This window comes from Phocoena phocoena, chromosome 9 (assembly GCF_963924675.1).
Source record: "Phocoena phocoena chromosome 9, mPhoPho1.1, whole genome shotgun sequence".
Taxonomy (NCBI): Eukaryota; Metazoa; Chordata; class Mammalia; order Artiodactyla; family Phocoenidae; genus Phocoena; species Phocoena phocoena.
Window position 1 is genome coordinate 82,589,414 of NC_089227.1, and position 22,568 is coordinate 82,611,981.

Sequence of the window (22,568 nt, forward strand, 5' to 3'; positions counted from 1 at the left end):
TCAGCAGCCCATGTGTCAGTGCTGTCCCCACCAGAAGGCGGGTCCTGAGCCGCACATGACAATGGGCACTAGCCCCCTCTCCCTGGTACCCACAGGTGTGTCTCAGCTGATGAGACCACAGGCCCTGGGCCCGGTGGTCAGGGCCACAGCCATGCTCTACTTCCACCTGCGCGCGGGCTGCACCCTTCGGCATTACGAGGCTGCGGTGAGCGCTTTCTGGCAGCCGCCCGTGAGGCCCCCGACGCTCGTCTTCTACAGCCACGACGACCCCCTCTGCGACAGGGCCTGCCTGCAGGAGCTGCTGGCCAGCTGGGCAAGCCGGTGTGGGCGCAGGCCTGGGGGACCTCGCGCCACGCGGCCCACCTGCGCCAGCACCCCCTGGAGTGCCGCAGCACTCCCACCACCTTCCCAGGGAGGCTCGGCCTGGCGCCCCCCGCGGCCCGGCTCTGATGGGGCTCTGGGCTCCAGCTTACCACCAGGGGAGGGGCTCGCTGTCCAGTGGACAAGGGACAGAGACAGGATGGCGGAGGCGTTGAAACCTCTTGATTTATTCAGATTATTTAACATACAATGACGCAACTGTGACCCCAAAGTGTGCAAACTTAAAGCCTTCAACTGCAGCTGAGAGGAGAGGGCGGGGACGGTCCACCTGGGGACGGGGGCGGGTCAGGAACGACGGGCCGCCTCCTCCCCAGGGCCAGGGACGGGGTGGCCTGAGGAGCAGGGCCCGGATAGTCCACAGCTGAGAGGAGAGGGCAGGGATGGTCGACCTGGGGGTGGGGGCGAGCCAGGAACGACGGGCAGCCTCCTCCCCGGGGCCAGGGCCAGGGGTAGGGGGCAGAGACCTCCCTCTGGCCTAGGTCAGGAGCCCAGAAGTGCCACATGGCTGAGGGGGCAGCAGCCCAGGAAGGGGCCAGAGGCAGGGCCAGGAGAGCACCAATTCTGGGATGGGGGTTAGGGAGGGAGGTGCCCTACAGAAGCCAGGAGGGGCCACGTGTCCCAGGGGTGGGAGCCGGGCCGGAGCAGGCTGCAGCAAGAAAGACCTGAGGCAGGCGCAGGGCCTGAGAGCCCAGGCTGGCTGGGCTCAGGGGGACTGAAGAAGGGGGAACCCGGGGGGCTCCCAGGGCAGCCCGGCCTGGGAGCAGTCCTGACTCTGCGGGGGAAGCCCAGGGAGGGGCCGCAGACCCTCAGGGCCTCCCCTCCTCTCTCCCTGGAAAGGAGCTGGGGAACCAGTAGTGCAAATCTGTGGACCACTCAGTTATGGAGCGAGGCTGTACCCAAAGGGGGACCCTGGGGCATGACCCCTCCGCCGCCTGGGCCTCCACCACCATCCTCAGTACAGCCGCTTCTCATAACTGTGGGCACAAGGCAAGAGGGAAACTGCGAGTGGGTATGCGGGAAGGTGGCCTCACCACCCCAGACCCCCTTGCCCAGGCCAGCCCTGGGCCGCCAGGTGGCCCCCAGACTCAGGAGAGGCAGTGAGCTGCAGAAGCCTCTGCCTGTCAGCCACAGGGGGCGGGAGGGAATGAGAAGCAGGCCACGTGCCTCTGTCCGCCTCAGGCCAAGGCTCCCGGAAGAACCATGCCAGGCCCAGGGACAGCCATGCTCCTTCTGGCCACAGCCGCGGCTGGTGGACTGTCCTCAGTGCCGGGGTGGAAAGACAGCTCAGGAAGGCACGGCCCATCCTCACAGAGCAAGGTCAGGCCAATCTGAGCCTCTGCTTCCCATGTCTCCACCCCACCCCTGAAGGCACTGTGGCCTAGGTCCCTTGTGGTCACTGGGTCCAGTCCAAGACAGGACAGCCTCAGGCCTGTGGTCAGGGACGTCTCTCTGCACCCCGGGAGGGGCTGGTTCCTCCGGAGGAGGGGCCACCGCCAGCTGCCCCCAGCAGGATGCTAGTACTAGGGCCCATGTCCCACGATTACACCCCAGCACGCCCCCAACCCAACGCCCCGCCCCGGCCCAGGCCCCACCCAGACTGCCCCTGCTCTACTCTACGCCTGGCCCGGGCAGCGCGGTTACTTACACGGCAGAAAGGTATAGCTACGGGAGGATGGGGCAGAAAGAGACACAGGTTAGATGCCCGCCTATGCCTGGGGGGACAGGCCCTCTCGACCAGGGCGGGGCCGCATGCCTGCAACTACTGCTGCCAACTAGCACTGCCCCCGCCCACGGTCGCCCCAGCGCCGGCCCTGGCATCTGTCTCTCTGCCCTTCTCCCCGCCAAGGGCTCATGCCCCCAGCCTCCACCTGCCTGCCTGGTGCCGCCACCAGCCAGAGCCCAGCACCGCCAGCCCCTGCCACCAGCCACCAAGCTTCTGAGCAAGCAAGGGCTGGGGAGCCCAGGAGGGGCTGGAGGCCGCATCTCCCATGCCCGGCTCGGGGGAGATGCCCGAGGGGATGGGAGGGCCTGCCTGCGTGGGGACTAAAGGACAGGGTTCAAGGATGGGCTGGGCCCTGTAGGAGAGGGTGATGGGGGTCATCCTGCAGCAGCCTCCATCCCTGGTGCAGATGGTCCTCGGGGTCCCTGAGACCTCGGCTCAGCCTCTGAACCACGGCCCCACCTGCCTGACCCAGTGCCAGCCAGCTGGGGCAAGGAGGCTGCCACACTTACGAGTGCAGGCCGTGGACACCACCCTCGATCTGAGCTGACATGGTCCGCTTCTCAAACTTGAGCTCTCCTGAGTACATCATGGACCTGCAGGCAGGGAAGTGGTGCAGGTCAGGGGCACCAAGGGTGGAGGAGACAGAGAGAGAGAGAGAGAGAGAGAGAGAGAAAGGAAATGGGAAATACGGGGGCGCCAGGAGCCTCCCTGATGCCCCCCACCCGCTGCCCCTCTAGTCATAGCACTCACCGCAGGACAGACAGGCTACGGGCACCGATATCCTGGCAGCCATGCTGGATCCCCGCTATGAGGTAGGGCACGAACTTCTGAATGGAGCCTTTGTCCTGGATGGAGCCCGAGACACCCTGCGCGATCTTCACCTTATCTCCCTCGCTGCACGGAAGGCGGGAAGACTGAGCCCCGCCACCCATGGCTCAGGGGACCCCACCCCACCTCTCAAGGGTACCAGCAGAGGGGCTACCACCCAGAAGGACCCCCAAAGCCTCCACTCCCTGGGCTACAGCATAAATAAGCATGGATTCCGAGTCAGGTGGCCCCGGCACCACCCCAGGTCTGCAACTTGGACCCTGTGCCTGGGGTTCCAGAACTGTAATATGGAGACTGGGTGCCACCTTGGGCAGTCAGAGGCTCGGGTGGACCTGAAGGGCTGGGAGCTGATCTGCCTCAAGTAGCACCTGAAGTAGCGTTTCTGGCTGCCGCTGCACTTCTCCATGGCGTCCAGCGAGCCCATGCCCCGGTACTTCTTGAGCCTCACACCATCCGAGAAGAAGTACTCGCCGGGGGCCTCCGTGGTGGCAGCGAGCAGGGAGCCCATCATCACTGCAGTGGTCGGGGGGTCAGCGCCTCTAGCCCCATGGCCCTCCCACCGCCCCCCCCACCGGCCTGCCCGATCCCCGGCAGACCTGCCCCCTCACCTGTGGAGGCACCAAGGGCCAGGGCCTTGACCACATGCCCCACGGTCTGGATGCCACCATCGGCTATGACTGGCACCCCGAAGCGCCGGGCGTACTCAGCCACCTTGTACACGGCAGTGCCCTGGGGCCGACCACAGGCCATCACTGGGGACAGTACACAAGATAAAGGCGTCAAGAGCAAGGGGAGCCAGGTGCAGTACAGGCCGCTTTCTCCTTGTGCCCTGCCTCCACTTGGGAGAAGGGACAGGGCTGGATGTTAATGTGGCAAAAAAATAAGTAGCAAATAACACTAGGTGAACGCACTCCAGGAACCTGGACCACCCCACCTACAAGAGCACTACAGGGACTCCGGCGGCAGCATCAGTACTGGCCTCGGCCTCACCTCTCTCCAGGTACTAGCTCCCTTACAAAGTTACTGGAGTTAGGTACTCACAGCCTCCTTTGGGATATTGGCTTGCATTTCTTTAAGTTTAATTGTCCAAGGTCCTCAAGTGTTACATTTCTAAGCGAGAATTCTAAGGAACCAGCACTTATCTAAGGATGGATGCAAGGCTGGATAAAGGAGAAAAGAAGACTTCTCTGGTGGTACATTTGTTTTGTTCTTATTGCACCCCAAGGTTTAGAACAACGCCTGACACACAGTAGGTCCTCGATTAACATTTGTTAATTTGTGGAGAAGGCCCACATCTCACCTTAGGGGTCAGCTAATGCGAAGGTAGACAGTTAAAAGCAGAGGCTTAGAGACCAAAATGGGAAGATGTTTTGGGCAGAGAAGACCAAATGGGTCATTCAGCATTTGGGAGACATGACCAGACATGACCAAGGGGCCAGATACGCCAGTCTTGGGCCTGCAGACTGGACTTCCTTGACCAGAATCTGAGAAGCAGACTGGCACACACCCCAAACTCACGGTAACCTCATCTTACACCTGCCTCCCCCCAAGTCAGTGGGCTAGACAGGCAGAGTCTGAGCCTGGGTCACCCCTGAACCCACCATCCCAGAAAGGGGCCTGGCTGGCTGAGCATGCTGCGTGCATCTGTGGAGTGAGACTGAGGCCCCAGGGCCTGTGGAGGGTGACCGGGGCGTTCTAAGTGGCAGTCACTCACTCTCCTACTGACACCCACCTTCTTGGGTGATGCAGATGGAGCCGCAGCCCATGCCCACACGTAGCCCGTCCACACCAGCATCAATCAGGTTCTTGGCCTGAGCTGCTGTCACCACTGGCGGGGAGGGGGAGTGGGAGGGGAGGAACAGTGTGAGGATGGGTTGCCCCTGCCCTGCCCGGGGGCTTCCTGGGACCCCAGTCTACACCTCCCCTTCACCTACTGTGACCAAAGCCCATTCATTCAGCTCCCTGCCCCTCCATGCCAAGAGCGATGCCATCACCAGGGAATGCCAAAGGACAGAGAAAGGTTACACAGTGAGGGGCAAGGGCCAGCACTCACCATTCCCCCCAATCACCTGGAGGCGGGGGTACTTCTGCCTGACGTAGTGCACCATGGCGATCTGATACACAGAGTTCCCTTGGGATGAGTCCTGTGAGAAGGGGGACAGGAAAGCTTAGGCTTGGAGGCAGAGAATCCTCACTGAGGGAGGGGGTCTTAAGTGGACAAATCCTGAAACTGTATCAAAGATAAACGAGAATACACCTTTGTCTTTTTCTGGGAAGACAATGGACAGTTCTCGGCCGAGTCTCAAAGGGGCCTGCCTTCCCCCAAAGGTTAAGCACCCCTAACATATAGTCTCACAGCAGACAAAGCCTTTTCATACCCACAATATGGACTGGTTCTCACAGCAAAGAGATGGTGCCTGCAGTCGTATCCACTTCCCACCAACTCACGAACCAAACAGAATTACTTAACCTGTTGAGCCTCAGTTTCCCCCTCTGACAAGTGGGCATGGTGATTGTACCTCAGGGGGCTGTTGTGAGGACTAACTGACTTCATCTGCATAAACACCTTAGTGCAGCGCCTGGCAAGTGGGACGTGCTCACTGAATGTGAGTGGTAACTACTGGGGCCAAGTTATGAGTGCGAAGGGGCCCCAGAGGGGTCCAGTTTGTTCTGAGCTGTCAGAGTACCAGCGACCCTCTCAATTCTGACCCCGGGCTTAATTAGAGGTGAACCTGGTCTTCATAAGCCTCAACTCTACTGAGCAGCCCCTGCTCCAGGGCAGTGTCCGTACCAGCACTATGACGTCGGCGCCCGCCTGGGTGAGCAGGTCCAGGCGGTATTTGTCATCCTCACGGGTGCCCACGGCCGCCCCGCACAGCAGCTGCTTGTGGGAATCCTTGGAGGCCAGAGGGTAGTCCCGGTTCTTCTTCAGGTCAGTGCGGGCAATGATGGCCACTAACTCATCTCGATCATTGACAATGGGCAGCTTCCCTGACAAGGAACGCAGGGGTGAATTGAAGGAGCAGGCTTCTGAGGGTGGGGTAGGGGGATAGTGAGAATGAAAATGGACCAGGCCAGAGATTCCACTGCAGTACCCAAACCAACCACTAGGTGACAGCACCCACCCAGGAAGCGCTCCTAGGGACCTGGCTCTCTGCCCAAGGAACAGGAAGCAAAGAAACCCAGTTCCTGGAGCTCTTCCTGCCCTGTGGCCTGGCCAGGCTCAGTGGGCAGCCCCCGAGCACTGGCAGCCTTTCCCCTGAAGGGCCACAGGCCACAGTGGTCAAAAAACTCCTAGCTAGGGCACAAACACGAGGCTATCCTGCAGGGACGTACGTGTGTCCTGCCCAACACCACCCCAGAAAACAATCCAGTACGGGCCAGGGGAGCATTTCCCAGTGGGTCCCACAGGGACCTAATGAATATTATGTCAACAGCCTCAATGTCAAATAAATTTAACCACAAGACTTCTCAGAGCCTTTGATAAAGTAACGTACAATTCTTTATGCAAGATGGGGAATACAGAAAAGCAGCATTTTTCAGACTTGTAAGAACACGGAGCCCTTTTTTCATGATGAGTGTTTCACAGGACTAGTCGTTTTGGGAAATATACTGTGAAGATGCCAAATAAGGGATGGGCTTTCCTGAGCCAGGATAAAGACCTCAGAAGTCACGCTCCAGCCTGACATCGTTCAAACCTTCCCTGAGGCCCAGCCTAGTTGCAGGGACAACCTGCAGGGCTGTGAAGGAACAGGGGGCTCTGGGGTACAGGGAGCCGGGCTGGGGGAGGGGGGGTCTTGCATTTCCCGCCTCCTCCCTGGTACCTTTCTTGCTACGCTGCAGGATCTCGTTTGCCTCTTTCAATGTCACACCCGCTGGCGCCACCACCAGCTCATTCCGCGGTGTCATCACCTGTGGGGCAAGGAACATTTGCCTGCAGGTTGGCAGGTGAGAGAGAAGGGAGCCAGGCCTCCCTCTGGTCCCTGGTCACAGGCACCGGCCTGAGGCCCCGGGATGTGTGGTCCTCTCTGCCCCAGCCATGCTCTCCCTGCCCCGCGGGTACCTCACTGAGGAGGGTGGTGTGGTCCTTCTCGGCAAGGAAGTCGATGTCTCGGGAGGTGACAATGCCCACCAGCTTGCTGCCCATGGTGCCCGTCTCAGTGATGGGGATGCCAGAGAAGCCATGCCGGATCTTGGCCTCTAGCACGTCACCCACGGTGTGCGAGGGGCTCAGCACCACAGGGTCCGTGATGAAGCCCTGTTCAAACTTCTGCGGGCAGAGACAGGGGAAGGAAAAGGCTGGAAGAAAGCTGGAGGTGTGTACAGTCTGGCCACAGGGGGCCGAGGGTCTCCTGGCTGTGCCACAGGGGAGCCAGGGCCCACCATGGGGCAAGAGGCCAGTGGGGAAACGAGGGCTGAGCCCTGCGCTTCCACTGTGGAGAAGGGCAGACAACACCCCACAGCCACCAGCCAGGGAGCGCACCGGCCCGCAGAGCTGGCAATGGGAGGTTGGGAGGGCCTGTGAGGCGGAGGCTGCCAGAGGGCATCTTCTTTCTCATGATGGGCCTGGTACTCGCCTTGACCTTTCGCACCTCGTTGGCCTGGAACTCTGGAGTGCAGTTGTGGTGAATGAAACCGATACCGCCCATCAGCTGGGGTTGAAGGGAAGAATGGTCAGAGCCAGGGGGCCAACCCTCCTCACTCTGCAAACCCCGCCTCTGATTCCAATTCCTCCTGACGCCCACCCCACTTGGTCCTCTTGGCCCTGGGGTCCCCACCCAGGTGCTCAACTCACAGCCATTGCGATGGCCATGTCAGCCTCTGTCACAGTGTCCATGGGGGAGGAGATGAGTGGCGTCTTCAGCGTGATCTTCCGAGTCAGGGCTGAAGTCAGGTCCTGAAGATGGAGACACAGGCTATGTGAAAAGTTTTATCATTCATTCGACAGACATTTACTGAGGTGCTATATGTACCTGGCACCAGGCCAGGCCCTGGGCATACAGCAGTGAGCAAGGTGCATGAGGTCTCTGCTACCTCTTCCAGAGCTTATACTCGGAAGGAAAAATGACACACACGAAACGTGCACAAGGTGATTCCAGTTGGGATGATGGCTCCAAAGGAAACAAACGAGGCAAAGTGACCGCTGGAGAAAGAATGTGGGGATTAGGGAAACCTCTTTCTTGGGAGGCGACAGATGAAAACTAATCAAGTGAAAGTCCCCAGAGAGGGACTGTTGTTTCAGGCTGAGGGAGCTGTGTGTGAAACCCCGCCTCTGATTCCAATTCTCCCTGAGGTGCGTTTAAGAAAGAAAAAGCTAGTAGAGTGGAGGGAAGGGAAAGAGGCAGGAGCTGAGGGCTCAGAGGCAGGGGGCAGGTCAAGGATATGCAGCCTTGAAAGGAGCTTGCATTCAATTTTGAGATGAGAATCCACTGGAGGACCTCAGGCGGAGGAGAGACATGATCTGATTTAAAGAGGTCACTCGGGTTCCGATGTGGAGATGGGATTCTAGGTGACCAGGCCTGAAACAGAGAGACCACCAGGGAGGCTGCTGACAGGTCCAGGTGGGAGATGCTGGGCACTAGGAATGTGGAGGCGTGGGAAGCAGTCTATTAGACATCCAATCCAGGGGAGTAGGTGACTAAGGGTCTGCAGCTCAAGGGAGAGCTCAGGACTGCAAGGATTTTCAGGAAGCATTTGCCTGTGAGTGGCAGCCAAGGCCAGATCACAGATTCCTCTGAGATTCAGGCCAACAGCTGTGGATCCTAGCCCTCAAAACTCTCAGACACAGACTTTGCTATATAATTTTTCGGAGACACAAAGGCCCCTGCGGTCCATTCCCAGACCCTGGCTGAGAACCCTGGCCCTGCAGTCTAGAAAACTGCCCCTTTTCCTCTCTGATCCTAGCACAGGAGAAGAGCCACAGCCTCCTGACATAGGCCATAGGACAGGGAGACCCTTGATGGCCAGGGGGGCTTCTCCCATCCCTCTCTTCCTTGCACCCTGCCCAGGATCTGACACAAAGCCAGGGTGCTCAGAAACTGAACAGCCAAACCAAGAAGGTTTCCTGGTTGCTGTCACAAGGGGAATATATCCAGAATAGTCCTCATTTCCCCCTGAAAAATCTGTCTGGGTCAGCACTGGCTACACAGGCTGGACATGAGCTTCCCCAACGTATAAGTGATCCAGGGACACTCGGGCCCTCTGCCATTTCATGAGAATCAGACCTGAATACATATCAATGATAACAGCAACAGAAAAACTTTTTTTTTAATGTGTATTAATTTATGATAGAATAGTCTAACTTTTCCATGAAATGACTTACACCCATCAGTATTAGCCCCTGGGCTCCTGTAGGTTTGTCATATGTTAATTGTGTAAAGGACATTGGTCATTCACCTGGCTTATTGCTGAGCCCCTCCAGTTAAGGGAGGCACTGTTTCCTTGTATTTGTCCACAACCTAACTTCTTCTTCTTTTTTTTAAACCTCATCTCTTTTTCTTTTTTTAATGTTTTTAATTTTCTTTATTTATTTTTGGCTGTGTTGAGTCTTCGTTGCCGTGTACAGGCTTTCTCTAGTTGTGGTGAGCAGGGGCTGCTCTTTGTTGCAGTGTGTGGGCTTCTCATTGCGGTGGCTTCTCTTGTTGCAGAGCACAGGATCTAGGCACATGGGCCTCAGCAGTTGTGGTGCACAGGCTCAGTAGTTGTGGTGCACGGGCTCAGTAGTTGTGGCGCACGGGCTTAGTTGCTCCGTGGCATGTGGGATCCTCCTGGACCAGGGCTCGAATCTGTGTCCCCTGCATTGGCAGGCAGATTCTTAACCACCGTGCCACCGGGGAAGCCCCACAATCTAACTTCTTCAAACCCTCTTGCCAGTTCTTATATATCATGGATCCACAAACAAGTCTGTCTGCCTCTTCCAAAGTCTCCATAATCTTACTGGCTTCTATGATGTCTTTGCTTAGCACTTCAGACAAAATCCAGTAAGTAATAAAGCAGCCACACCCACGTGCATGCCCACCTCCTCCCTGGGCCTTCCCCCCACAACCGGTACGCGGGCCTCTCACTGCTGTGGCCTCTCCCGTTGCAAAGCACAGGCTCCGGACGCGCAGGCTCAGCGGCCATGGCTCATGGGCCCAGCCGCTCTGCGGCACGTGGGATCCTCCCGGACCAGGGCACGAACCCGCGTCCCCTGCATCGGCAGGCGGACCCCCAACCACTGCGCCACCAGAGAAGCCCCTCTCTGGGCCTTTTTGAACCTCACCTCAGGCTCTGTCAGTGAGCCCTCTGGCCTCAGGCCAGGCCCACCTCTCAGGATATCCCCAAATCCCCATAGCTGCCTCTAACCCATTAGGCATAATCCACTGACTGTGCCAGTTTCTCTGACAGCGCTGAAGGTTACATCCACCACATTCCCAAGAAAAGTCTCTCCCGGGAATTCCCTGGTGGTCCAGTGGTTAGGACTCTGCGCTCTCACTGCTGAGGGTCCGGGTTCAATCCCTGGTTGGGGAACTAAGATCCCACAAGCCGCAAAAGAGGCAAGGTGTAGCTTTTTAAAAAAAGAAAAGTCGGGCTCCCCTGGTGGCGCAGTGGTTAAGAATCTGCCTGCCAGTGCAGGAGACACGGGTTCAAGCCCCGGTCCGGGAAGATCCTACATGCCACGGAGCAACTAAACCCGTGCGCCACAACTACTGAGCCTGCGCTCTAGAGCCTGCGAGCCACAACTAACTCAAGCCCACGTGCCACAACTACTGAAGCCCGCACGCCTAGAGCTTCTGCTCTGCGACAAGAGAAGCCACCGCAATGAGAAGCCCACGCACCACAACGAAGAGTAGCCCCTGCTTGCCGCGATTAGGGAAAGCCCGCACGCACAGCAATGAAGACCCAACACAGAAAGGAAGAAAGGAAGGAAGAAAGGCAGAAAGAAGAAGTCTCTCCCACACCCTGCCCTTGAGCAAGAGATCAGCCTCTGGCACCACATACACAGCCCCTCTACCCCATCAGTGGAAGAGGTACTCACCACCTCATCAGCTGTGAAGTCTATGAATCCTGGGAGAATCAGGAAATCGCTGTGAAGAGAGGAAAGTGACTGTTCCTGGGTGAGGAGGGGTCCCTGAAAAGGGCAGGGCCTGCCACGCCAGGGGAAGCAGCATGGGGGTGGGGAGACGGGCAGAGCCTCTGAGCCCCGTGCCATGTCAGGACTGAACCACCCTCACGCCCCTCGCTACCATCTTGTTGACTTTAGCCCAGAGAGCTAGAGCCAAAGGCAGCGTAAGCTCTGTGGTCCTAGGGCGCCACCAAGGCAGTGGGCCCCAAATGTCCATTGCCTTCAGGGCTCAGAGTTCGTCTAGGAACCTAGACATACCCATAAGGCTGCACACAGCAGATATGGTGCCTGCCCTTGAAAACTTCTCGATCTTGAGAGGGGGAGACAATAAATAAACACAGAATATACCTGAGAACAGTTTAGTAGGGCAGCATGGCATGAACACCACACAGCACAGGACAAGCTGCACGGCCCAGTGCCAGGGCTGCTGAGTCACACACGGTTCAGAACAGCACAGAGGGACCCCAGGGGGCTGAGTGCGGGGCATGTTCTGACAGAGCAGGCATTGCTAAAGGTTTGCCCAGTTGGACGGGAGCAGCCAACAGACATGGCCTGGGATGGGAAAGGAGAGGAAGGGGCCTTATAGTTAGGACCAGGACGCTGGGGGCCCAGCCAAAGCATGGCAGTGGCCAACACTAGCGCGGAAAGGGAATGCAGGCCTGCATGGGTAAGGCAAAGCACAGTGTCACTGCCCAGGAGCCCTGACGGGTTCAATTTCCCTGAAATCACAGGGCCTAGACAGACACAACCAAAAGCAAATGCCACATGGTGTTCAGGAACACCCCCAACCAGACTAAGCAAAGCCATCGGGCACCCCAGGGCAGGAAGGAAAAGCTATGGGGTGGACGGGAGGGGTGGGGTCTTTAATTTGCCCCAAGGCCTAGAACAATTTCCCTAGGGGACTCCACGGAAACTATATCATAGATACTCTATCCCCTCTCATCAAAGACCACCAAAGAAATAAAGAATCTTCACTGCCCCTGTCCCTTGGCAGCCCTTCTTCTGTACAGTGAAGAGGCCTCTGTGGCTCACTTAGAGGCAGGGAAGAAATGCTGGAGTCTGGGCTTCTCGGCATTTTCTAGGTATTATATACACCCCTCACCTGGCCCACACCCCAGCTACTCTGACAAGGAAGAGGAGACACTCCTCAGGAGTGACTGGGTATCCTGGTGTCCAGGGAAACCGCCTGCCAAGCAGGAGTGCTTACAGGCAAAGGCAGGAACTGGCAGGAGACGGGGCAGGGATGCTCTTGGTTCACCAGCATCCTCACTCCACCCCAGTCCCAGGTCCTGATGCTCTTTCCTGGCATCACAGTCCTGCAGCCAACAGAAGAGCTAGTGCCAGGCCTGCAGCCAACAGGACAACGGGCCCAGGGCCCACGGAAAAGCACGTTACGCCAGAGGCAAATGGATAGGTCTTGTCCTCCTCAAAAATCCTGGGTGAGGTGGGCTTGGGTGGGTGATAGTCAAAGAATACTCATGCCCGGGGGGGCACCAGTACTAACTTGTAGGCAGCCATGGGCACAAGTGGAAAGACGGCTGGACTGGACGGTGGAAAAAAAGAGCCATCCCAACTGCCCAGCTGGGCATCTCCTGGGGGCAACACCCAAGCAGCTGCCTTAGCTGGGCTCCAGGGCCCCCTCTGCCCTCGTGGTGACGCTGGGAGTTGAGAGGGTGTCGTGGACCAAGGTCTGGGAAAAGTCTCCATTACTCCCACATCTCGCGTTCCCACACGCCCCAAGGCCCCTCCATGCGGCCAAGATGCCCGTGAGAGGAGGAAGCGGGCAGGCCGGACCCGGATCTAGCCAGAAACGGGGCATGGCACCGAGGGCCGCGATGTCGCTGTGCCACGTCCGTCTGCTCTCGGCGCGGGCCGCCTTCCTTCCCTTGCCCAGCCCTCCCCCCCCCCCCGCCCTCCCCCCAAGTCGCTCGAATCGGGCCGGGGACGCGGGCGTCACCAAGGGGGGAGCTGTGCACGTGCAGGGCCGGGGCCGGGAAGGGCGGGGGGGGATCACGGTGCGTTAGTGAGCGCACCCAGGTAGGGCCGAGGCCCCCAGAGCTTACTTGTAGGTGAGGCCGTCGGCGTTGGCGAACAGCTGCTGCGCAGTGAGCCCATCCTCGGGCACGTAACCGGTGCCGCCGCTGATCAGGTAGTCCGCCATGCTGCCAGAAGACGCCGCGACCCGACATAAACACCCGCGCGGGCCACCCCGCTACCGCTGCTGCCGCTGCTGCTACTGCTGACGCCGCGCCACGGCCACGCTGCCGCCGCGGGCAGGGAGGGCCGGGGGCGGGGGCTGCGGCAGCGGCGGGGCGGGCCCAGGGCGCCGCCCTCCCTTCCCGCCCCTCCCCCGGGAGCCCGCCGCCTCCTCCGCCCGGAACAGCACAAAGAGCCCCGCGGAGCCCGGCCCAGCCGCCGCCGCCGCGCGCACGCCCAGGACCGCCTGCAGTGGCACAGCGGCCACTCGGGACCGGGGCGGGGGAGGACGTGTGGACCCAACGGGAGGAGGGGGCTGAGCCAGGCCGGGACACGCCCCCTCCACCGCCCCACGTCCCGCCTCCTAGGCTCCCCGCAGCGCCTCCCGCAGGCCCGCCAGCATCCTGGGCCACCCCAAGCCGTCCGACCCCGCCGGCCTGAGTCTCCCCTGGCCCTACTCCCCAGCCCCAGGGTTACCTTTCACATGGTTTACCTTTCCCAAGACTAAGGCTCAGACTTTAACCAGGGCCTGGAGCCCTGAGGAACTGGTTTGGGCTGACAGCTCCCCAACGCAGCAGTTTGAGGTTGTACCCTCCGGGCAGTGCACCCGCCCGTGCTCCCCACAACCGGGCATCAGTCCTACGGGTCAGGCACCCTTAACAATGACAATCCCTGACCTTTGGGTGGCCTTGGAGCCCTCTGCAGTTTACAGGAGTTTTTCATAAATGATCACATTTACTCTACAATCTATTAATTGCCAATTATTAGGTGTCCCACCCCACCCCTGCTTTACAGATGCAAAACCTACAGTTCAGGAGGGGTTGGAGACAGGTACTACCCCTGATCCAATGCTTCAGTCTTACGTCCTGTCTCATCCCCAGATCAAAAAGTAGTGTGGATACCGTAGGTTTTAACCCCAGAGGGGAAAGTTTGCTTTTATTTGGGAGGGTAGCGTGGTGGGAAGGTGAGGGAGGATCACAGGCCTGGCCTAGGCAAGTATGTATACATATAAATTAGGGCAAAGGCTAGGGAAGTTTTGAGAATTTCCCAAAGCAGACGTTTGGTGGCCCTGGGCCCAGCAAGACCCAGATTTCTACATGAAGGTAGTAAGAAGGTAGTAAGGTAGTAAGATTAGGTAGCAAGTTGATTCACATGGGAGGAGGTGGGGTGTCAGCGGGCAGACCCTCCTCCTTTGCGTGACCAGAACTACTAACGCTACTGCCTGACCAAAAGCCAGAAAGTGATTTCCACCCCTCCCCCACATCCTCTGCCCCAGGCCCAAATGCCTCGCTCTCCTCCCTCTGTCCTCCTATGGTCCCTACGGCTCATTTCTTGGTGAAGTGAGGGAAAGCTGGGCCAGGGACACAGTCCTCTCTCTGGCAAGGTGGCTGTCTGTGGTACTCCTTCCATCCCCAGCCCTCGAGGCTGGGTTTGTTTACCTCTCACCAGTGTGGTGGCAGCCAGGCCCAAGGGAAACTCCCTGGGATGCCCAGCCCCCCCAGTGACGCCCCGGGACCCTGCCAGGAAAACACAGCCTGTTCCATCTGTGTGCAGAGGGGAGGGGAGGCTTCCCACAGAGCTGGGGTGATGAGGCCTGTGAGGCTGAGAGTGCTGCAGGGGGCTCACAGATGTCCACAGTGCCCTCTTTCTTACTGTGGGGGACCAGAAAAATCACAGGCGCCCAAGCTTCCCTCTCCACCCAGGGAGCCCCAAGGAGGCTCCTGCTGGGGGCCTCTGGAGGCCCTCTGGTGTTGAGAAGGGGGGAGAGGGCCTGCTGGGGTTCTTTGCTGAGTGGGGATTGGGGCCAACTTGCTAGGGATGCCTGGGACGTACTTGATCCCTCAGCACTCACAGACTCATCCGGAGGGCCTGAGCCATATGGGGAGGAGGGTTATCCTGAGGGGACCAGCACTAGGACCTCCTACTGGCCACCCGGAGGCAGAGCAGTGAGACCAGCCACAGAAAGCACCTGGCCACTCAGGGCTGTCCTGGGCACCTTTCTAGCCATAGAAGGATGGGGCTAGGATAGCACTGCAGGCACAGCACACGGGCTGCCCCTGTGGTCTCCCTGGGTCTCTGAGGGACCTGCCCTGGGTCACTATCTCCTGCAACTAGGGTACTATTCAGGGTTCCACCAGGGCTGGGGCCCAGGACAGCAGCTGGGTCCTGCCATCTCAGTTGGCCTTAGCATGACACCTGCCCCAGCGTAGAACTCAGAACCAGAGCAGGAGGCTGCCAGGCTGAGTTGTGGGGAGAGTCCTCTTCCTGGCGGCCACAGACCTCACAGCCCCACGCCCATCTCCTCCTGCTTTGACCTGTGTCGTCAGGGCTCCTCGTTACTGTAAGCTGCTGAGCTCAGCCCTGGGTTAGGCTGTCCTCTTCCAGAAACTGTTAATCCCCCCCCAGCTTTCCTCCTCCCTCTTCCTGATCTCCCCCCCCCGCTGCTTCCTCCATGGGGAGGAGACACCAGGCAAGCAGTGGCCTCCTCAGCTCGAGGAAGGGCTGTTGGTCCCCTGAGGCTCCACACCTAGCAGCTGCGAGGGCAACGGAACAGAACAGACCCAAGCCCCTTCAAGCCCCTTCCTTAGGACGGGGGGGGGGCACCCATAACCAGGCAGGGAGCCCAGAGGTCTCTTTCTAGTCTGGGGCTATTTGAAGGGACAAGATTTCAAAACACTTCTGAGGGGAGAGGTGGGGTGGGGGAGTGCTAATAACATTGTTGACCTGGGTTAGGGGACAGAGCTTGCCCAAGTTCAAGCCAGAGAGCAATAACTCTGGCCTCAGACCTAGACTTCTCATGGAACCCTGTCCTCTTCCCACAGCTTTAAGCTAGTGATGGCAGATGGAGGTCTAGCCAGCAGGTTTTGAATCTCATTACACCACCTGGCTGGGTCTCAGGTTTTCACAGACTCTTCAGAGTCTGGTGGGGGTGTGGGGATAGTACAGGTGCAGAAGTACAATCTGGAGAAGGGATGCTCCTGGTGTTCGGAAATGATACTTTTGCAATACCTTCTCCAACCAAGGCACTGCTTCCATCAAGGTCCCGTGTGCCCCAGCACACTCTCTCACCTCCTGTAGCTTCTCTCTACTGTCCTGGACCCTGAGCCCCAGTAGCTGGATTTCTAGGATGGGAGGAAGGATACAGTTGCCAGAACCACTGTCAATTCTAGAGAGCCAGCCTGCGGGGGCAGGAGGGGCCAGCCTTCACCCAGCAGCCCCTTAAGCCGTTAAAAGTTCTTACATAAGAGGCCAACCCCTGGGCAGAGCTGCAGGGCTAATTCCCCCAGACCACCGCCCACCCCACCCCCCAAAACCCAGCTTCCAGGTCACCTCCCCAAGCTGCTAAGCACCAACAGATGGGACAGGGAAAGAAGTCCAAATCCTCTGGACCGGAAGGACAGTGGGATTGCATTTCAAGCTGCGATACAATCCAGAGATTAGCCACTGTCTCCTTTTCAGTCAGTCCCCGGGGGCCCAGATCAACACCTCCACTCTTCCTCCAGTGACCCTAACAGACCCCAGCAGGGTAAGGGCAGAGGGGGGTTTGAATCTTAGGAGAGACCCTGGGGTGAGCTGCACTGGCCACCTCATCAGACCTCAGTGAATGGTGAGGAGGGGACGGTGTCCTCACTCGACTCCGAGGAGGCCCTCCATCTGGACACCTACACCTGCCAGGAAGACTCTGAAGATAGTTCGAGGAGGAAACGGCTAAGGAGGAGTAAGCAAAGTTGGACATGGACTCCAATAGGCTCGGTTTGAACCCCAGGAGTTGGAGCCACTTGGCTCGGGTGTGTAGTTGAGGTCAGATCCAGGACTAAAATTTTAGGGATCGTTCTTCCGACCTGCTCCCCGGTGCAACACAGCACTGAACCTTTTCCACACTGCCTGCCTGCATCCCCCAACCAAAGCTGGGTGCGGGGCGTCTGAGCCCGGTTTCAGGAAGTGAGAGCTTGAGGCGGTAAGAAGGCATGGGTGGTGGGACCTACTCTTCCCCTCCCCCGCAGCGCTGCCTGGTTCCCAGAGCCGCCGCGCCCGCCCCGGATGCGCCCCGCGCGCTCTGCCCTGGGCGTCACCTCTCAGGCTCGTAGCCGGCCTGCAGCAGGCGGGCGCTGTACCGCTGCGCCGCCGTCTCGTGTCCCGGGTGCTGCCGGGCTCCGAGCTCCGGAACATCGGCGGCTCCGCCTCCCTGCAGCGGCGGTGGAAGCGGCCCCGACCCGGCTGGCGGAGCGCGCGGCTCCTCCATGCGGACGCCGCGGCTCAGGGCGGGTGGGCCGGAGCCCCTCCGCCTAGAGGCTCCCCGGCCCGGGCTAGGGAGTGAGCGCAGCCCAGTCTGGTCCGGGGAAGGGGCGGGGCCGCCGAGGCGGGGCCTGCGTGCCGGGGGCGGGACTCGAGTGCCGGGGACCTGGTCGCTCGCGGGAGGGAGTCCGCTGGGCTTTCCGCGCTGGCAACGCTCTCCTACCGGCCACTCTACGCGGCTGCCCAGATTCAGCCCGTCTCTCCCATCCCCTGATCAGCCACAGGATACTGGGAGACGGAAGTGGAACTGCAGAGGCCCTCCACCCTTTCCCGCCGTCCAGACCTTCCAGTTTCTCCTGGCCCCTTCTAAGGAAAACCAGAAAAGAGCGCAGAGTACTATCAGAGGCCAGAGTTGTCTTCGCGTCTTGTGTGGGCGCCTCTGCCTCTTGCGAACGAAGGCACGGTCCTTTGAATCACCTCCTACCGGCCAGCTGCAGACCTACCTTGCTAGGGCAAGATAGGCGGGGAGATTATCCATCTTCCTTTGCCTACTGCCCCCTTTGCCTGCTCAACACACTCCTTTAGACAGGAGGAAAACAGATTTTCCTTAGCCCTTACCTGCCACTACGTGAGGAAAGAACAAATAAGACTGCAGGCTTCTTAAGGAAAAGGGCCTTCTCTTCCCTTGCCTGGGGTACCCCATAACCAGGGAGTGGGGTTGAGCACACAGGTGCTCAAACTTCTTCATCTACTGACTAGAAAGCATACTTTTTCCTCTTTCATAATTGTTATGACTAGCAACAGTGATTGAGCACCTAGCAGAGTTGGCAAGTAAGAGTCCTTGCCCTCGGGCAATTTCTTTAAGGAGACAGAATAGATAGAAAATAAACAGTTGACAATTCTCATACTATATATATTTTTTCACAAAAATCTGGCAATCTGAGGGAGCAAATGGTAAACACTAAACGACTGTGGACTAAGATGCATTTTAAGGAGGCAGAGTTAAGGATCAGACTTTTCAGCAACTATTTCACAAAGGAAATTGAATTTACGCAATGGTAAGATCTTGGATTTTATCCTGCCTGGTACCTTTTCCTATACATGTACACATCCACTCCCCGGATTCGAGATCAAAACAATTTTTCTAACAGCTCAGCCACACGTGAATGCCATTATAGACAATTATTTTTGCTACAGCCTGAATGTTTGTGTTTCCTCAAAAGTCATATATTGAGGCCACTGTCACCTTCTGAGATGGCCCACTGTCTGTGGAGTGTGTTTCTCTCTAAATAAATCCACTTCTGGGCTTCCCTGGTGGCGCAGTGGTTGAGAGTCCGCCTGCCAACGCAGGGGACACGGGTTCGTGCCCCGGTCCGGGAATATCCCTACATGCCGCGGAGCGGCTGGGCCCGTGAGCCATGGCCGCTGAGCCTGCGCATCCGGAGCCTGTGCTCTGCAACGGGAGAGGCCACAACAGTGAGAGGCCCGCGTACCGCAAAAAAAAAAAAATTATTACCATGTTCCTGCAGGTATCGCAAAGGGGCAAGGGCAGACTAAGACTAATCTAAATTGTACGCAGTGATGAAGTCATTTTTCTGGTCCCTATTTGTGAACTGATCATTCTAGACACAGAAAGAGCCAAAACACAGGTTTATGACTGTAAACAGGAGAGGTAGTATATCAAAGATGACTGGGATTGGCAGTTAGGTGGGCCTTGGTCCAAATCTGTGTTTCTTACATATATTATATATAATTCTTATATATATTATATTATATATAATTCTTATATAATTACCAAAGTCACAATCTCTCTCTGAGCCTCAGTTTCCTCATCTTTCAAATGGAGTTACAATATGTATCTCATAAGGTTGCTTTGCCATTAGTGACATAACACAGGTAAACTTCCTGGCTCACGGTAGGCTCTTAAAAAACAGAAGCAGGGCTTCCCTGGTGGCGCAGTGGTTGGGAGTCTGCCTGCCGATGCAGGGGACACGGGTTCGTGTCCCGGTCCGGGAGGATCCCACATGCCGTGGAGCGGCTGGGCCCGTGAGCCATGGCCGCTGGGCCTGCGCGTCCGGAGCCTGTGCTCCGCAACGGAAGAGGCCACAGCAGTGAGAGGCCCACATACCGCAAAAAAAAAAAAAAAAAAAAAACAGAAGCAATGATTATTTTAAGCTAAGTAAGCTGTGGCTAAGTTCTACGCTTTTGACCCACAACTAAATGCAATGTATTATAATTTCTGTTACATATTCATTCAATAAATGCTCATTGGGCACCTCCTATGTGCCAACTGGGAGTGCATGCTGAACAAGATGGTCATTGTCTCTGCTGCCGTGGGCCTTAACGTCCCCTGGGGCAGAAAGACAAACAGGCAGTGGGAGTACAATGTGCAAAGGGTTCTGACAGGGGAGGACCCCTCTCCACACAGCCCAGACTCCTGGGCAACACACAGAACATAGCCAGTTGTTCTGAGAAATAAATGGGTCAGGGTCCACTTCAAAGATCCCTGGAGGTAGGCAGAATATGAAAAATAAATGACACACACATACATGGTGAGTGGGCCCCGGCAGTGACTGAGACCTGGTCTCACTTACAGAGTGGCTCTGTCTTCTCTCCAGAGTTTGTTGGCTACAAATGAGATTTACCAGCAAACTATTCATTAAAACAATCACGTAACCTGAGGGCCTCAGTGTGTCATATGAAGGGATTTTACCTGTAGTAATTTCTAGACCGTGGTTCTCAGGACATTTGTGATGTCTGGGGACATTTCTGAATGTCATAACTAAGGGGGGTAGGGAGTATATTACTGGTGTCTGGTGAGTAGAGGCCAGAGATGCTGCTAAACTCCTACAGTGCATGAGACAGCCCTTCACAACAAAGAATTATCCAGTCCCAATGTCAGTAGTTGATATTGAGAGACTCTGGTCCAGAGGAACTATTTGAAGAAACGGGAACTAAAGAAAAACTACTTAATTTTCCTAAAGCCACAGGACAATGGACTGTTTTGGCATTTTGTATGTGAAAGAGTTATGTATCCTCACGGGGCCTCCTCATCTGAGAAATGAGAGTATTAGATTTGATCTTGTAGGAAGTCCTTTCCAGTTTGAAAGTTTATGAATCAAATACATTTATAGGATTAGGATGCAATTAACATGGGGCTATAAGATTGAGGGATGGTGGTCAGTCCAGGTGCTAGTGTGTCTGCATTTCCTTACCTTCCAGACTTCCTGAAGTCAGGTGCATAATCCATTCATCAAAAACGTATGGAATGAGGGCTTCCCTGGTGGAGCAGTGGTTAAGAATCCTCCTGCCAGTGCAGGAGACACGGGTTCGAGCCCTGGTCCGGGAAGATCCCACATGCCACGGAGCAACTAAGCCCGTGTGCCAAAACTACTGAGCCCCTGTGCCACAACTACTGAAGCCTGCACGCCTAGAGCCCGTGCTCCCAACAAGAGAAGCCACCACAGTGAGAAGCCTGCGCTCAGCAACAAAGAGTAGCCCCTGCTCACCACAACTAGAGGAAGCCCGCACACAGCAACGAAGACCCAACGCAGCCAAAAATAAATAAAATTTTTTAAATTACATTTTAAAAAATGTATGGAATGAGGGATTTCCCTGGCCGTCCAGCGGTTAAGACTTTGCCTTCCAATGTAGGGGGTGCGGGTTCAATCCCTGGTCGATCCCACATGCCTCACGGCCAAAAAACTAAAACATAAACAGAAGCAATATTGTAACAAATTCAATAAAGACTTTAAAAATGGTCCACATCAAAAAAAATCTTTAAAAAAAATGTATGGAATGTGACTTCCCTGGCAGTCCAGTGGTAAGACCCTGTACTTCCACTACAAGGGGCATGAGTTCGGTTCAATCCCTGGTCAGGGAACTAAGATCCCGCATGCCAGTGCGGTGCGGCCAAAAAATAAAAAATGTATGGAACACCTATGGGCAAGGTGCTGTGCTTGGGTGTTAGAGGGGTGCAAAGAGGAATTAGATACAGCTCTTGCCCTAGAGTTACCTACAGTGTAGGAGGGGGGAAAAAGCAAGGATAACTATAAGACCAAATCAAAGACCAAAATTAATTGAGTATATACGCATCAGACACTAGGACAGACACTTGGCATACTTTTCTCATTAATCCTACTTCCCATTATTTATTATTTTTCAGTCAGGGAAACTGAGGCTCAGGCAGGGTAAGCAGCTTGTCCACAGGCAGAGAGCAATGATTGGTGGGACCCAGCAAAGGCCCTGGGCCTGTTTCCTCCAACACCTGAGGCTTTAAATATCTTCCTAGTAACTCACCTTCTCTTCCCTCGTACAGAACCTGACACCATCAGTGGAGAATCTAATACAAGGTACGTAGCCCATCGCAGGGGACTTCAAAAATAGTTCAGATTATTTTGCGATTCAGATTTTGATCTAAGTATCACTTGAAATAAGTGGAGTTTAGCGTGGAAATATTTTTATTGTGGGTTCCATTTATTATAACAAAGTTTCTGCAGTTGATAGAGCAAAGTTCCTTGCCAACAGTTGTTCCTCAAGATCTGATGGTGGGAAGAAAGTGGACTGACCTTTTAGAAGCAAATATGAATATCTCCAACCCATAAAAGCGTAACTTAGGCCAAAAGGTAGCTATCATAATAACTTCTCCTTCACGTTTAATGTTTGTAAAGTGTGCATTGATTTGTTCAACAGATAATTATGGAGCACTTGAGGTGTGTAATAGTGTGCTAGGCACATTAGGGCACACAAAGGAATCTAGCCTGGAAAATGAAATATTAAAAGCTAAATAACAATATAAAGTAATGGTTCCCAGCTGGGGACAGTTTTGTCCCCAGGGTTCATTCTGAGATGTCTGAAGACATTTTTTGGTTAGGGATGCTCCTGCATGTTCTGGAATAATACTTACGCAATTGGTTTTTTTGGTTGTCACAACCAGAGGGGTGCTATGGGCATCCAGTGGGTAGGGACCAGGGATGCTGCTGAAATCCTAAAATGCACAGGCTAACCCCTTACAACAAAGAATTATCCAGCTCAAAATGTCAATAGCACTGAGGTTGAGAATCCCCAATATAAAGCAATTACATTCTCGTTGGTAATGCC

The 22,568-nt window shown here is 56.3% G+C and overlaps 1 protein-coding gene across 4 annotated transcripts; it reads right to left on the bottom strand.

The window, feature by feature from the left end:
* Positions 1-1,333: 1,333 nt before the first annotated feature.
* On the bottom strand, positions 1,334-17,475 carry IMPDH1 (inosine monophosphate dehydrogenase 1). 4 transcript variants are annotated; one of them, XM_065883406.1, is made up of 16 exons: positions 17,306-17,436; positions 16,864-16,940; positions 13,100-13,198; positions 10,950-10,998; positions 7,728-7,829; positions 7,510-7,584; positions 6,996-7,202; positions 6,757-6,844; positions 5,724-5,923; positions 4,986-5,076; positions 4,665-4,760; positions 3,541-3,684; positions 3,301-3,445; positions 2,855-2,998; positions 2,614-2,697; positions 1,334-1,355 (listed from the first exon to the last, which is right to left on the bottom strand). In XM_065883406.1, the coding sequence occupies exons 2-16, from the start codon at positions 16,884-16,886 to the stop codon at positions 1,334-1,336; spliced, it is 1,569 nt and encodes a 522-aa protein (XP_065739478.1). In that variant the 5' UTR covers positions 16,887-16,940; positions 17,306-17,436. The 4 variants fall into 4 exon arrangements, with proteins under 4 accessions (XP_065739478.1, XP_065739474.1, XP_065739475.1 ...); XM_065883402.1 differs by lacking the exon at positions 16,864-16,940 and having other exon boundaries at positions 17,306-17,475; XM_065883403.1 differs by lacking the exons at positions 16,864-16,940; positions 17,306-17,436 and having other exon boundaries at positions 7,525-7,584; positions 13,100-13,197.
* Positions 17,476-22,568: the final 5,093 nt, after the last annotated feature.

Excerpts from the sequence above, each read along its gene's own strand:
- IMPDH1 (XM_065883402.1), bottom strand. The coding sequence starts at position 17,475 with ATGGAGGAGCCGCGCGCTCCGCCAGCCGGGTCGGGGCCGCTTCCACCG. Across the intron at positions 4,761-4,985 it reads CCAGGTGATTGGGGGGAATG|TGGTGACAGCAGCTCAGGCC; the intron begins GTGAGTGCTGGC and ends CCTCCCCGCCAG. Across the intron at positions 2,698-2,854 it reads CGTAGCCTGTCTGTCCTGCG|GTCCATGATGTACTCAGGAG; the intron begins GTGAGTGCTATG and ends CCCTGCCTGCAG.